At 39.0% G+C, this 12382-nt stretch overlaps 1 protein-coding gene across 1 annotated transcript in view; it reads right to left on the reverse strand.

Annotated features, from left to right (window-relative positions):
• Positions 1–229: 229 nt before the first annotated feature.
• Positions 230–12382, reverse strand: part of PROK1 (prokineticin 1) — a 31359-nt gene continuing 19206 nt past the window's right edge. The window contains exons 4-5 of the mRNA XM_058176679.1: positions 1786–1911; positions 230–543 (exon numbers count right to left, since the gene is read on the reverse strand). Of these exons, the coding sequence (XP_058032662.1) occupies positions 424–543; positions 1786–1911 (246 nt within the window). The 3' untranslated portion in view covers positions 230–423. The remainder of the gene's footprint in view (positions 544–1785; positions 1912–12382) is intronic.

A 12382-nucleotide genomic window follows, 5' to 3' on the forward strand; every position in this document is an offset into this window, starting at 1 on the left:
AGATTAAACTGTGAGTAGGAAAGATGAGGAGAACACAAATATCTATTATCTCTATATGTCTATTTGCTGTCTGTCTGTCTATCTAATCTAGCTAGCTAGCTATCTACTCTATATCTATCATTTTTCAAGAAACAGTAATATTAACTACCTAGTTTTTTAACTATTCTGGATATTCTGGAATAAATAAAGACGTTTGCAGAACTACAAAAATATACCCAGCTCACATTAGTCATTCTGCAAGTTTACATTTTTAATCCCAGTTCTGGAATCTCTTCATTTGTTTTACAGGAACAATATCTGCACATCCAGAAGTTACTAATTACTGACAGCCCATTTAAGTCATTTGTGTAAACTGACAATTATCTTCAACACTTTTTAACATGCTGTGGATTTAAAGGTATGAAGGTCACAAAGCACTTTTCATTAAAAATCCATGTTCTTGAAGTCTATTGAGCATCGGTATCGACCATCAATGAATTTAGAGCATATGAGATTTGGCAAACAAGGACAGGTATGATGTTGCCGTTTTCCGAAGAAAGGGACCTTTTAAAGAAAATAGAAAATATAAATAATGTTAATAATAAACTTTGCAATCAATTAAGATAAGCAACTAAATGCACAAAGAAGCTGTAAAACACTTTATCCTTAATAAAAGCAAAATGAAACAACTTAGATTCATATGGTCTAATCTATCTAAACCAGGGGTGTCAACTTAAAACCCGGAGGCTGAATCCAGCCCGCAGGGTGTTTAGATCTGGCCCATGGGGCCACCCTGGAAACAATGATGGACCAGACCATGGTGCCTCTGCCAGAAAAACATGTGGCCCTCCCTAGCTCTGTTTTTATTGACAGAGGGTTGCAGAAGGCCATCGCAGCCAAAAATGGAGTTCGGAAGCCTGTTTTTGCTGGCAGACTGCTTGGGCCACCACAAGCACCCCCAACACAAGTGATGTCAAGCTAACCATATCCACCCTGGCCATGCCCCCCCTCCAAGGTCAAACACAACCCTGATGCAGCCCTCAATGAAATCAAGTTTGACATCCCTGATTTAAACCTACCTTTTTTCAAACATAATAACTTTTAGATGGAATTCTGGGAATGGTGGCTGGGAGCATTTTGGGAGTTGAAGTCCACCCATCTTAAAGTTGTCAAGCTTGAAAAACACTGACCTAAACTCTGCAATGTAATTTGGAATGGACCCAGGATCTTCAGCTTTCTAGAAATTTCTGAGCTAACAAGGAACGAAGCCTTATACAACATGGGGAAAATGTTCCACTTCTCCCTTGGAATGTGTGAAGTCTTCTCATGAGAAAGAAATAAAAGGCCACACTTTTTCATACAAAGCTAATGCTATGCTGATAGCTGATTTCTTTAACAAAAAAACTTATTTCATTGCAAAAATGAATTATGTGAAGCAATTTAACTTCAGTTAAGAAATATGGGGTTTTACCTCCCTCCCAATTTAGTTGAAAATTATGCAGCAGATAATGTTACCGTTGCTTTGTTTCTATAATTCAACTCAACAAAATCAAACAATGTTCAGGCTGCAGAAAATGGAATTCTCAACTAATGCACAAATGCATTTTGCTTTGGGACCCTGCAGATGCCAACTGAAATGTAAACATGTTCATAAACAAGTGATAAATAATGTGAAGCCTGTGGAAATGTCACTTGCTCCAGCAGTTGATATACATATATATCAACAAATCAATACAAAGATATATGTTGACATGAAAGACAATTAGTACTTCATGTCATGAGCTAGTTGAGGCCACTTGCAAATACCTTATGGCTAATAGGGTGGCATTCATCTCCTTCAAGTCCCAATGGGGTGCACATACGAAGCCCACGGAGCCACAAGCTGATGGCACAACATGTTCCACTTCCACACTGCAGATCTCTTTCACAGGCCTGCAAATATATATATATATATATCACAGAAATGCTAGTTTGATGAAGAAACTGTTATTTACCATTATAGTTTTATTGCAGATGTAAAGATATGTGGGAATTTTAGAGAAGCAGTCTTCTAATAAAAAACATGTTACAAATAATTAAAAACATCAAGACCTGGGAAAATGTCACTGGTAGGTCCCAACATTTATTATAGCTGAAAGACCGGTTTTATATCTGATGCTAAATATACATTTTGTCAGAGAGCCAACCAAATAGGAGACTAAATTTAACATACACATTAGGGTAATTTTCAAATGACCACACTGTAATCTCTGCTGAGTGGAACATATTAAGAATTATCCAATAACACTTACATGCAATTGTTTGTTCAAGTCTGGGAACTGATTTAATGATCATACGAGCACAGAAAACATAAGCTTTTTGAAGGGATTTTTATTTATTTATTTATTTATTTTGTCAATCATATATAAGATAACAGGTAAAAGTATAAACATAATTTGGATACATGAAAGTGTAAGTAAAAAAGGAATATTAGGACAAGGACGGTAGGCACGCAGGTGCACTTATGCACCCCCCTTACAGACCTCTTAGGAATGGGGTGAGGTCAACAGTAGACAGTTTAAGCTTAAAGTTTTGGGGGTTTGGGGAAGAAACTACAGAGTCAGGTAGTGCATTCCAGACATTGACCACTCTATTCCTGAAGTCATATTTTCTGCAGTCGAGTCTGAAGCGGTTTACCTTGAGTTTGTATCTATTATTTGCTCATGTATTTTGGGGTGGAAGCTGAAGTAGTCATTGACAGGTAGGACATTGTGGTAGATAATTTTATGTACTATGCTTAGGTCAGACTGAAGTCTGTAGTTTATGTAGTTTATTTTAATTTAATTTAATTTAATTTAATTTAGTAAATATATATAATATATTATAATAAATATAAATATATTTAGTAAAATATAGCAGAGCTAACTTAAAGTAAATTTACTTTAGTTAATTTCCTTTAAGTTAGATCTGCTATATCTGGATTGTAAAAACGCCAGTGACCACTTGATGGCAGCAAAAAGTTGAAGTTAAAAGGTTAAGAAGAAGTGGCAAGAATACACAGAACTATACAAGAAAGATCTTAACTTCCCTGATAACCATGATGGAGTGATCGCTGACCCTGAGCCTGTATGAAACCAAGTGAGCCTTAGGAAGCATTGCCAACCACAAAGCTAGTGGAGGTGACTTATTCCAGCTGAGCTATTTAAAATCCTAAAAGATGATGCAGTTGAAATACTGTTAAAGTTGCATAACAAATGCTAGCAAATTTTTAAAAATCAACAGCAGCCACAGTCTGTTTATGTTCAAATCCCAAATAAGGGCATACTACATGGGTGAGAAGGGAAGAAAGAGGATTACAAGACATCAGATCTTCCAGTAGTCAATAGTCCAGAGTGACTATTGGTAATAGCTAGTGGTGGGTTTCAAAATTTTTTACTACCGGTTCTGTGGGTGGGGCTTGGTGGGTGTGGCATGACTTGGTGGGCGTGGCTTGTTGGGCGTGACAGAGGAAGGATACTGTAAAATCTCCATTCCCACTTCACTCCAGGGGAAGGTTACTGCAAAAGCCCCATTTCCTCCTGATCAGCTGGGATTTGGGAGGCAGAGAATAGGTGGGGGGCGGGGCCAGTCAGAATTTTTACTACCGGTTCTCCAAACTACTCAAATTTCCACTACTGGTTGTCCAGAACTAGTCAGAACTTGCTGAAACCCACCTCTGGTAATAGGCTATTACCAATCCACTAGAAACTAAACCAGAATTTCTTAAATTTGCTTAAGAAAAATTGGGTACAGTTTAGGCGAGAAGCAATTTAGAATGCCCTTAGATCAAGCAAAGAACTACCAGTATGTGCTATTCTAAATTGCCATTCCATAGAAGAATCAAAAAAGCTGTACTGATATCCAAATCTACAACATGTCTAACTAAGGAAAGCTTCTTTAGGAATTTTTGTAGATTTTGTGATAGGCAAAACCTGTCTTCACCATACAGGCTTGTTAGGAACTGGTTGGACATTAAATCATGCAAGTATTATGAAGATACACATAGGATTAAACCCACGTTAATTTTAAATAATTCATTAAGCCTGTGTCAGTTGTAGAGCCCTTGCCAGAACATGGATGTTGCTAATAGAGGGTCTATGCCAGTTGGCCTCAGGCAAGGTTTTTGAGCAGCTTCCCTGCAACCCCTGCCATATAAATTAGTCTAAAGTTTGTTTGCCATTAGACTCTTGTTCGACCCAGCACACTGGCAAAGTTGCTTCCTCTATGAAGCACGTTAATCAAAAAGCAGATGTGTATAACTGGGCTGCATTTAGAAGAAGAAAGAGATGTCAGGCAAATAAAACATGATTGCTTATAACTAATCTCATCATTTATTACAAGGGGGAGTAAAATTGCAGGCGTCACAACAAAATGAAATGACATTTATATGGCATCCTTTTTGAAATATGGGGATGCAATAACAGTGCATCTCAAAAGAGCAATAAATATACTGATTTTCAGGGGAAGAAATAATAAGCAGGGAAATTATTCCACTTCTTCAATTCTCTCTTGTTTAAGAAACTTTGTAATTTGCAGTGGGCATCTAATTCCGATTATGCCACAATTCTGTTGGTTAAAAAATAAATCATAGTGTTGCTTTCCAGAAAAGAATGAAGCAATCTGTAAGACTCTTATTCAGCAAGAATAATATTCTGCTAAATCAATTCCAAATATTTGCAATGGCTTTAATAAAGAAATGGTTATTTCCATTGTGGCTTAACTTCTAAATATTTAACAGTAGAGATAGTTTTACAATTTAAATAAAACAGTCAGAAAATCAAGACCCATATTATCTTCAAAGATGAAACTCCAATCTGCAACATCTGCAACTAGAACAATGAGAATATTGGTGAAGGAGAAAGACAATTTCACTAGAAGACACTGTTATTCATTAGAAGACACTTATATCCATTATTTGCCGGAATTCCACAACAGTTTTGGATGAGTATATGTTTACCCTCGGGAAATAACTAAGTCCAGCCGCTAAGTCAGAAAAGGCTCAAAAAGATCTTCCAGTGCCACATAGAACAGCCTTTTCCAATCTAGAACATTCCAGAATGCTGAGAGGTAGCAATTACCAAATTACCAACCATAATTTTGGCTGACAATTTGGCAGTCACAGGAACAAGTCAGCACTTTCATTTTTACTTGTAATCTGCCCAGAATCACTTAGGTGAGGTTCAGTGTAGAAATTTGATAGATAAATAAATAAAAAGCTAAAGTTTTATAGCACTCAGAACTACACAGGAGAGTTGTACACAAAACTCAAATGGAGGGTCATGTTTTGTCAAATAAGACTTATGAAGATTATAGTTTTTGTTTAGAACTTTTTAAGCTGTACTGCTTGCAAAATAAATGTGATGAATTGTGTACATTAAAAAAGTGTAAGTAATACAGTAATACATACTCGATTTACGACCATAATTGAGCCCAAAATTTACATTCTTAAGCAAGATAGTTGTTAAGTGGGTTTTGCCCCATTTTATGACCTTTCTTGCCACAGTTGTTAAGTGAATCACTTCAGTTGTTAATTAGTCACATGGATGGTACACGAATCTGGCTTCCCCATTGATTTTGGTTGTCAGAAGGTTACTACTACATGACCCTGGGACACTGCAACCGTCATAAATATGAGTCATATGCCAAGCCTCTGAATTTTGAGCATGTGACCAGGGGATGCTGCAATAGTCATAAATATGAAAAACGGTCATAAGTCATTTTTTTTAGCGCGTTGAACTTTGAACAGTCACTAAATGAACTGTTGTAAGTTGAGGACTACCTGTATAACACGTGATAAAATCAGTGAATTGTTTACTTATAAACTTGTATGGCTACCCATCTTAAAATTAGAACTTGAGGTGGCTCACAATCATAATATAAAAACAACATTATACAAAAAAAATTTTTTAAAGCAGAAGTCAATAGCAACAGAAACAACAAGAAAAGCTGGCACCACAACCAATCTCTCTTTTATTTATTTTATTTGTTACAACAGTATATATAAGCATAAGCATGAAATAACTATATGACATATAAGCATATATATAAGTATAAGCATGAAATAATTATACGAGTTGGATACGATACCCACAACAAGCTCTTCCAACTCCAACTTCACCTTAAGCCAATGCTTGGGGGTAGAACCCAGTTCTTTACAGCTTTCTATAGGGGACTATAGGATTTTAATGGGAGGGGTCTTTCAAAAGGAAGAGACTGCCACAGAAAAGGTACTCCAAACCCCTACGCTTTTGTTTGATTTCCCTGAGAGTGTAGAAGCAATTTGGGGAAGAAGATAAACATCTGGATTGGTTGACTAATAGAAATGCAATTCCGTTGGAGGAGATATTTTCAGCAATGCCTGGTCCCCCGCTCTATCCTGTTTACAGAAAGAAACTGAGCTGCCTGGCTCCTCTACAGAATATAGATTATCCCACCCTAAAGGCTATTATCCTCCCTGCTTCAAAAACCTGTGAAGAACAGGGTAGACGTTTGTTTTTCTGTCTAATATCTAAAAGAGAAAGGTAATGGGAACTTGAGACTGAGGATGAATCAAGCTGGCTCCAAATCCTGGCAAACAAAATAACTTTTGGGGATACAATAAGCAGCATGGAATCCAGGGGTGAAATCCAGCAGGTTCTGACAGGTTCTGGAGAACCAGTAGCAGAAATTTTGAGTAGTTCAGAGAACTGACAAATACCACCTCTGGCTGGCCCCAGAGTGGGGTGGGAATGGAGATTATGCAATATCCTTCCCCCAGGAGTGGGGAGGGAACGGGGGGGGGGATTTGCAGTATCCTTCCCCTGCCATGCCCACCAAGCCACGCCCACCAAGCCACACCACGCCCACTAAGCCATGCCCACAGAACCGGTAGTAAAAAAATTTGAATTTCACCACTGATGGAATCCATTCATTTCTTGCATTGGGGAGCACGAAGGCACAATAAGAAGCAACCACTGTGATCCTGAGAAACCAGAGAGAAGATATAAAATGTATTATCCATCTTCTCTGTCCTTGTATTGTGAAAGCTCTTTCAGACTAGTAATATAAATCTGTCAGCATTAACTAAACCAGGGGTCTCCAACCTTGGCAACTTTAAGCCTGGAGGACTTCAACTCCCAGAATTCCCCAGCCAGTCCTCCAGGCTTAAAGTTGCCAAGGTTGGAGACCCCTGAACTAAATGACACCCTTCATCTTTTTCTTGCTGTGTTGCTGTCACCAAGTATATATACAAATAGTTCTCAACTTATAGCCATTCATTTAGTGACTGTTCAACAGCACTGAAAAACATGATTTACGACTGGTTTTTCACACTTACAACCGCTACAGCATCTCCATGGTCTCATGATCAAAATTTGGGTATTTGGCACCTGTCATGTACTTATGACTGTTGAATTGTCCCACGGTCATGTGATCACCATTTGTAACCTTCCCAGCCAGCTTCTGACAAGCAAAGAAGCCAGATTCTCTTAACGAACACAGATTCACTTAACAATTGCAGTGATTTGCTTAACAACTGCGGCAAAACAAAGTTGTAAAATGAGGTGCAGCTCTCTTAACAACTGCCTTGCTTAGAAATGGAAATGTTGGGTTCAATTGTGGTTGAAAATCAAGGACTACCAGTCACTGAGTCTCAGAATTCCCCCGGCTTTATTGCATTGGTTTGACACAAAGAGAAGGTGATCTTACTCCACCAACAGAAGCTACAATCCAAGCTAAAGAAGCCCAACAGCTCATCCTTGGCAAAATAGTCTTTTGCTGGAGAAAAAGAATGCTTTTCCCCCCTGTGCTATTAAGTACAGAAAATTTCCTCTAGCTACTTCAGCCAATCTTCCTTATAGAAAAGCCTTGATGGCACAGGGGTTAGAATGCAGTATTGCAGGCTGACTCACTGCTCACTCCAGGAGTTTGATTCTCACCAGGCTCAAGGTTGACTCAGCCTTCCATCCTTCCGAGGTGGGTAAAATGAGGATCCAGATTGTTGGGGGGAATATGCTGACTCTGTAAACCGTTTAGAGAGAGCTGGAAAGCACTATGAAACGGTATATGTCCATGTCAGTGGTGAAATCCAATTTTTTTTACTACCGGTTCTGTGGGTGTGGCTTAGTGGGCGTGGTAGGGGAAGGATACTGCAAAATCATCATTCCCTCCCCACTCCTGGGGGAAGGATATTGCAAAATCTCCATTCCCACCCCACTCTGGGGCCAGTCAGAGGTGGTATTTGCCGGTTCTCCAAACTACTCAAAACTTCCGCTACCGGATCTCTGAACTGCTCAAAATTTCTGCTACTGGTTCTCCAGAACCTGTCAGAACCTGCTGGATTTTACCCCTGGTCTACGTGCTGTTGCTATATTTCAAATGTGCCATTATTGCAACATGTAAGCTACAGCTGTGGGCCCCAAACTCAGGACTCCAGAAAAATGGTGATTACAGTCTTGAGTTGCTACTTGCTTACCATGAAAACTGTTTATGGTTAATCAAAATGGAGCAAGCTCACATATATGTCTCCTATAGCCCAGGAGTTATCTTTGATATAGAAAACAGATTCACGATAAAATCTTTATAAGCCAGGTGCTATCTAATTCCCATGTTAACATTCATTCTTTTTTATTAAACTTTAACCTCTGCTTCTCAGGAATATAGAATCGAATAACAGAGTTGGAAGGGATTTTGCAGGTCTTCAAGTCCAACCCCTTGCTTAGGCAGGAAACCCTATACCATTTCAGACAAATGGTTGTCCAATCTCTTCTTAAAAACTTCCAATGTTGGAGCATTTACAGTTTCTGGAGCCAAGTTGTTCCATTGGTTAATGGAAATTTCTCCTTATTCTAGATTGCTTCCCATTGCTTCTTGTTCTACCCTCAGGTGCTTTGGAGAATAGTTCACTCCCTCTTCTTTGTGGCAGCCCCTGAGATGTTGGAACACTGCTATCATGTCACCCCTAGTCCTTCTTTTCATTAAATTAGACCGGGGTGTCAAACTCAAACTTCAGCTGGTTTTATCTGGTTCGGACGAACAGCGGGAGGCTCCATCCACCCACCCGGATGTCATCACATCCTGTTTTTGATGCTCTATGCATGCGCAGAAGGCTCTGCGCATGTGTGGAGGAGGCGCATGCTCACATTTGCGAATCACTAGCAAATGTAAATGGATTTCACCCCTGCCACAGGGTACTTAGAAACAGTGAAGGACTGGCCCACGGTGCCTCTGACAGTGAAAATGGAGCTCGGGAGGGCCGCATGTGGCTCTCCCAAGCTCCATTTTTACTGGCAGAGGGTTGCAGGAGACCGTCGCAGTCAAAAATGGTGCTTGGGGGTCTGTTTTCGCTGGCAGAGCACTCAGGTCACCGCAGGCACCCCCGACACAAGTGATGTCAAGCTGGCCATGTCCTCTGGCCATGCCCCTGTTCCCCCCAAGGTCAAACACAACCCTGATGCAGCCCTCAATGAAATCGAGTTTGACACCCCTGAACTAGACATACTCAATTCCAGCAACTGTTCTTTACATGTTTTAACCTCCAGTCCCCTAATCATCTTTGTTGCTCCTCTCTGCACTCTTTCTAGAATCTCAACATCTTTTTTACATTGTGGCAATCAAAACTGGATGCAGTTTTCCACATCTAGTTTTACCAAGGCATTATAAAGTGGTATTAACACTTCACTTGATCTTGATTCTATCCCTCTTTTAATGCAGCCTAGAACTGTGTTGGATTTTTTGACAGCTGCAGCAATATCTGGTACCCTTCTAATTTCTGGTCTTCTGATATAGAGTGTGATGGCTATTGAATTGGTTCTTCTTGATGCCTATGAAAGTGAAGCATGTGTTTAAGCGTATGGTTGTGAATGTGAGAGAGTGTATATGAGCAAAAGGTTTGACAAAATGCCATAAATTCTTTCCTAGCCATTTTTACTATAATTTTTTTTTTTTTTTGGTTCATGATGATGGTTGTAGCGCCAAAGTGAGCTGCTCTTTTAAAAATATCTACTTCCACTGTCATCTAAAATATTATCTGAGTCACTTACATGCCACAGCTGTGACAATCTAAATAGATAAATGTCAGGACAAAAACGTAATAATGCAATTTCCTGCATCTGTTAAAATTCAAATAGCTTAAATTAAGTAAAGATGAGGAAATAAATATCAGTTTTATTCAAAGAAACACTACACAAACACAAATCAAATTCTGCCAGGCTGTGAATTGTCATGCTGAGGTCATCAGAACTATTTAAGGAATGGGAAGTAACTCATCAAGAATATGAGCATCCAGTTATTACAATACTTTTGAGAGAGTTGACCCTTTATTTGACTTGATTGTAATTCAGATCCCTTTAGGTACACTAAGAAGATTGTTCAGACAGTTTTGTTTTGTTTTTATTTTTATTTTTCAATTTTGATTTAATAATAACAACAACAACAACAACAACAACAGAGTTGGAAGGGACCTTGGAGGCCTTCTAGTACAACCCCCTGCCCAGGCAGGAAACCCTACACTATCTCAGACAGATGGTTATCCAACATTTTCTTAATTTCTAACATTTTCATCTGAATTCAGCTTCTATTTGAAATCTGAATGAAATATCTGCATAGTAAATTAGAAACAATGTTTAAATACAGATAACAGAAAAATAGGCTAATTTTAAACAATTTCAACCCATGAGATATTGCCATGAAATACAGGTAGTCCTCGAGTTATGACCACAATTGAGCCCAAAATTTATGTTGCTCAGTGAAATATTTGTTAAGTGAGTTCTGCCCCATTTTATGACTTTTCTTGCCACTGTTGTTAAGTGAACCTCTGCATTTGTTAAGTTAGCAACATGGTTGTTGTTATGGGAATCTGGATTCCCCATTGACTTTGCTCTTCAGAAGATCACAAAAGGGGAGCACATGACCCCAGGACACCACAACTGTCATAAATATGAACTAGTTGCCAAGGTTCCAAATTCGGATCATGTGAACATGGGGATGCTGCAACGGTCATAAGTGTGAAAACGGTCATACATCACTTTATTCAGTTTTTTCCCGAAGGCCATCACTCTGCTAAACAAATAATTCCCTCAACACTGTCAGACTATTTACTGAATCTGCACTACTATTAATCTTCTCATAGTTCCCATCGCCAATCTCTTTCCACTTATGACTGTATGGCTATAACTTGTTGCTGGCAATCCTTATGATTTATATTGATATATTGACCATCAATTGTGTTGTAAATGTTGTACCTTGATGAAGGTATCTTTTCTTTTATGTACACTGAGAGCATATGCACCAAGACAAATTCCTTGTATGTCCAATCACACTTGGCCAATAAAATTCTATTCTATTCTATTCTATTCAGTGCTGTTGTAACTTTGAATAGTTGCTAAATGAATTGTTGTAAGTTGAAGACTACCTGTAGGGTTTTTTTTGCTTTGTTCTGTTTTGTTTCGTTTCGTTTCATTTTCAAAATACTGTATATCTCTCATATATAGAATTCAGCGGTAGGAAGAAAGCAATGCTAGGAACAATTAAGGTATTGTGCAGAACCCTCAAATTCCCAGGCCTCTGGTAAAGGACCTGAGATTGAGGAAGACACATACAACACATAGGGGTGAGAAGGGTTTTTCTTTAGATACTGTATATGATTATTTCTGAAGTAACACACAGATAGAACTGGCCAATAAGCACACAGTTGAGAAAAAATATAATTGAGAGGGTTAACAGAATGTATTCCGATTGGATCCTATTCAATGGATCCAATCAGTTGCTTATTTGAGAAATAACTTTAATTATGAAATTAAAGGCAGGGTTCTTTAATAAAGTTATCAGTAATATTGAAAGGAATCAATAGGAAAACAAATCGTAATCACAAACACATTTTCAGGGCGGTTTCCCCAACTAGTGTTCTCCAGGTGTGTCCAAACCAGGAGTGAAATCCAGCAGGTTCTGGAGACCCAGTAGCGGAAATTTTGGGTAGTTCGGAGAACCAGCAAATACCACCTCTGGCTGGCCCCAGGGTGGGAATGGAGATTTTGCAATATTCTTCCCCTGCCTTGCCCACCAAGCCACACCCACCAAGCCACACCACGCCACACCACGCCCACCAAGCCACACCCACAGAACCAGTAGTAAAAAAAATTGGATTTCACCACTGGTCCAAAGCTTAATTTCCAGAACCACTAATCTGCATGCTGCGATTGTATGAAGGCATTGGGGTTGGTGGTAGGGGAGGTGTTAAAGAAGTAAAAATGATTGCTCTGATCACACGACCCATCATCCCCTGAAAATGTTGTAAGCCCAATAAATTTGAGGGGAAATTTAATGATACCCAATTGTATATCTCAACCCCTAGTGAATTAAATGATACAATGAATATCCTGTCTTGTTGCCTGGAGCCTGTGAGGATCTG

Source organism: Ahaetulla prasina, chromosome 3 (assembly GCF_028640845.1).
Source record: "Ahaetulla prasina isolate Xishuangbanna chromosome 3, ASM2864084v1, whole genome shotgun sequence".
Taxonomy (NCBI): Eukaryota; Metazoa; Chordata; class Lepidosauria; order Squamata; family Colubridae; genus Ahaetulla; species Ahaetulla prasina.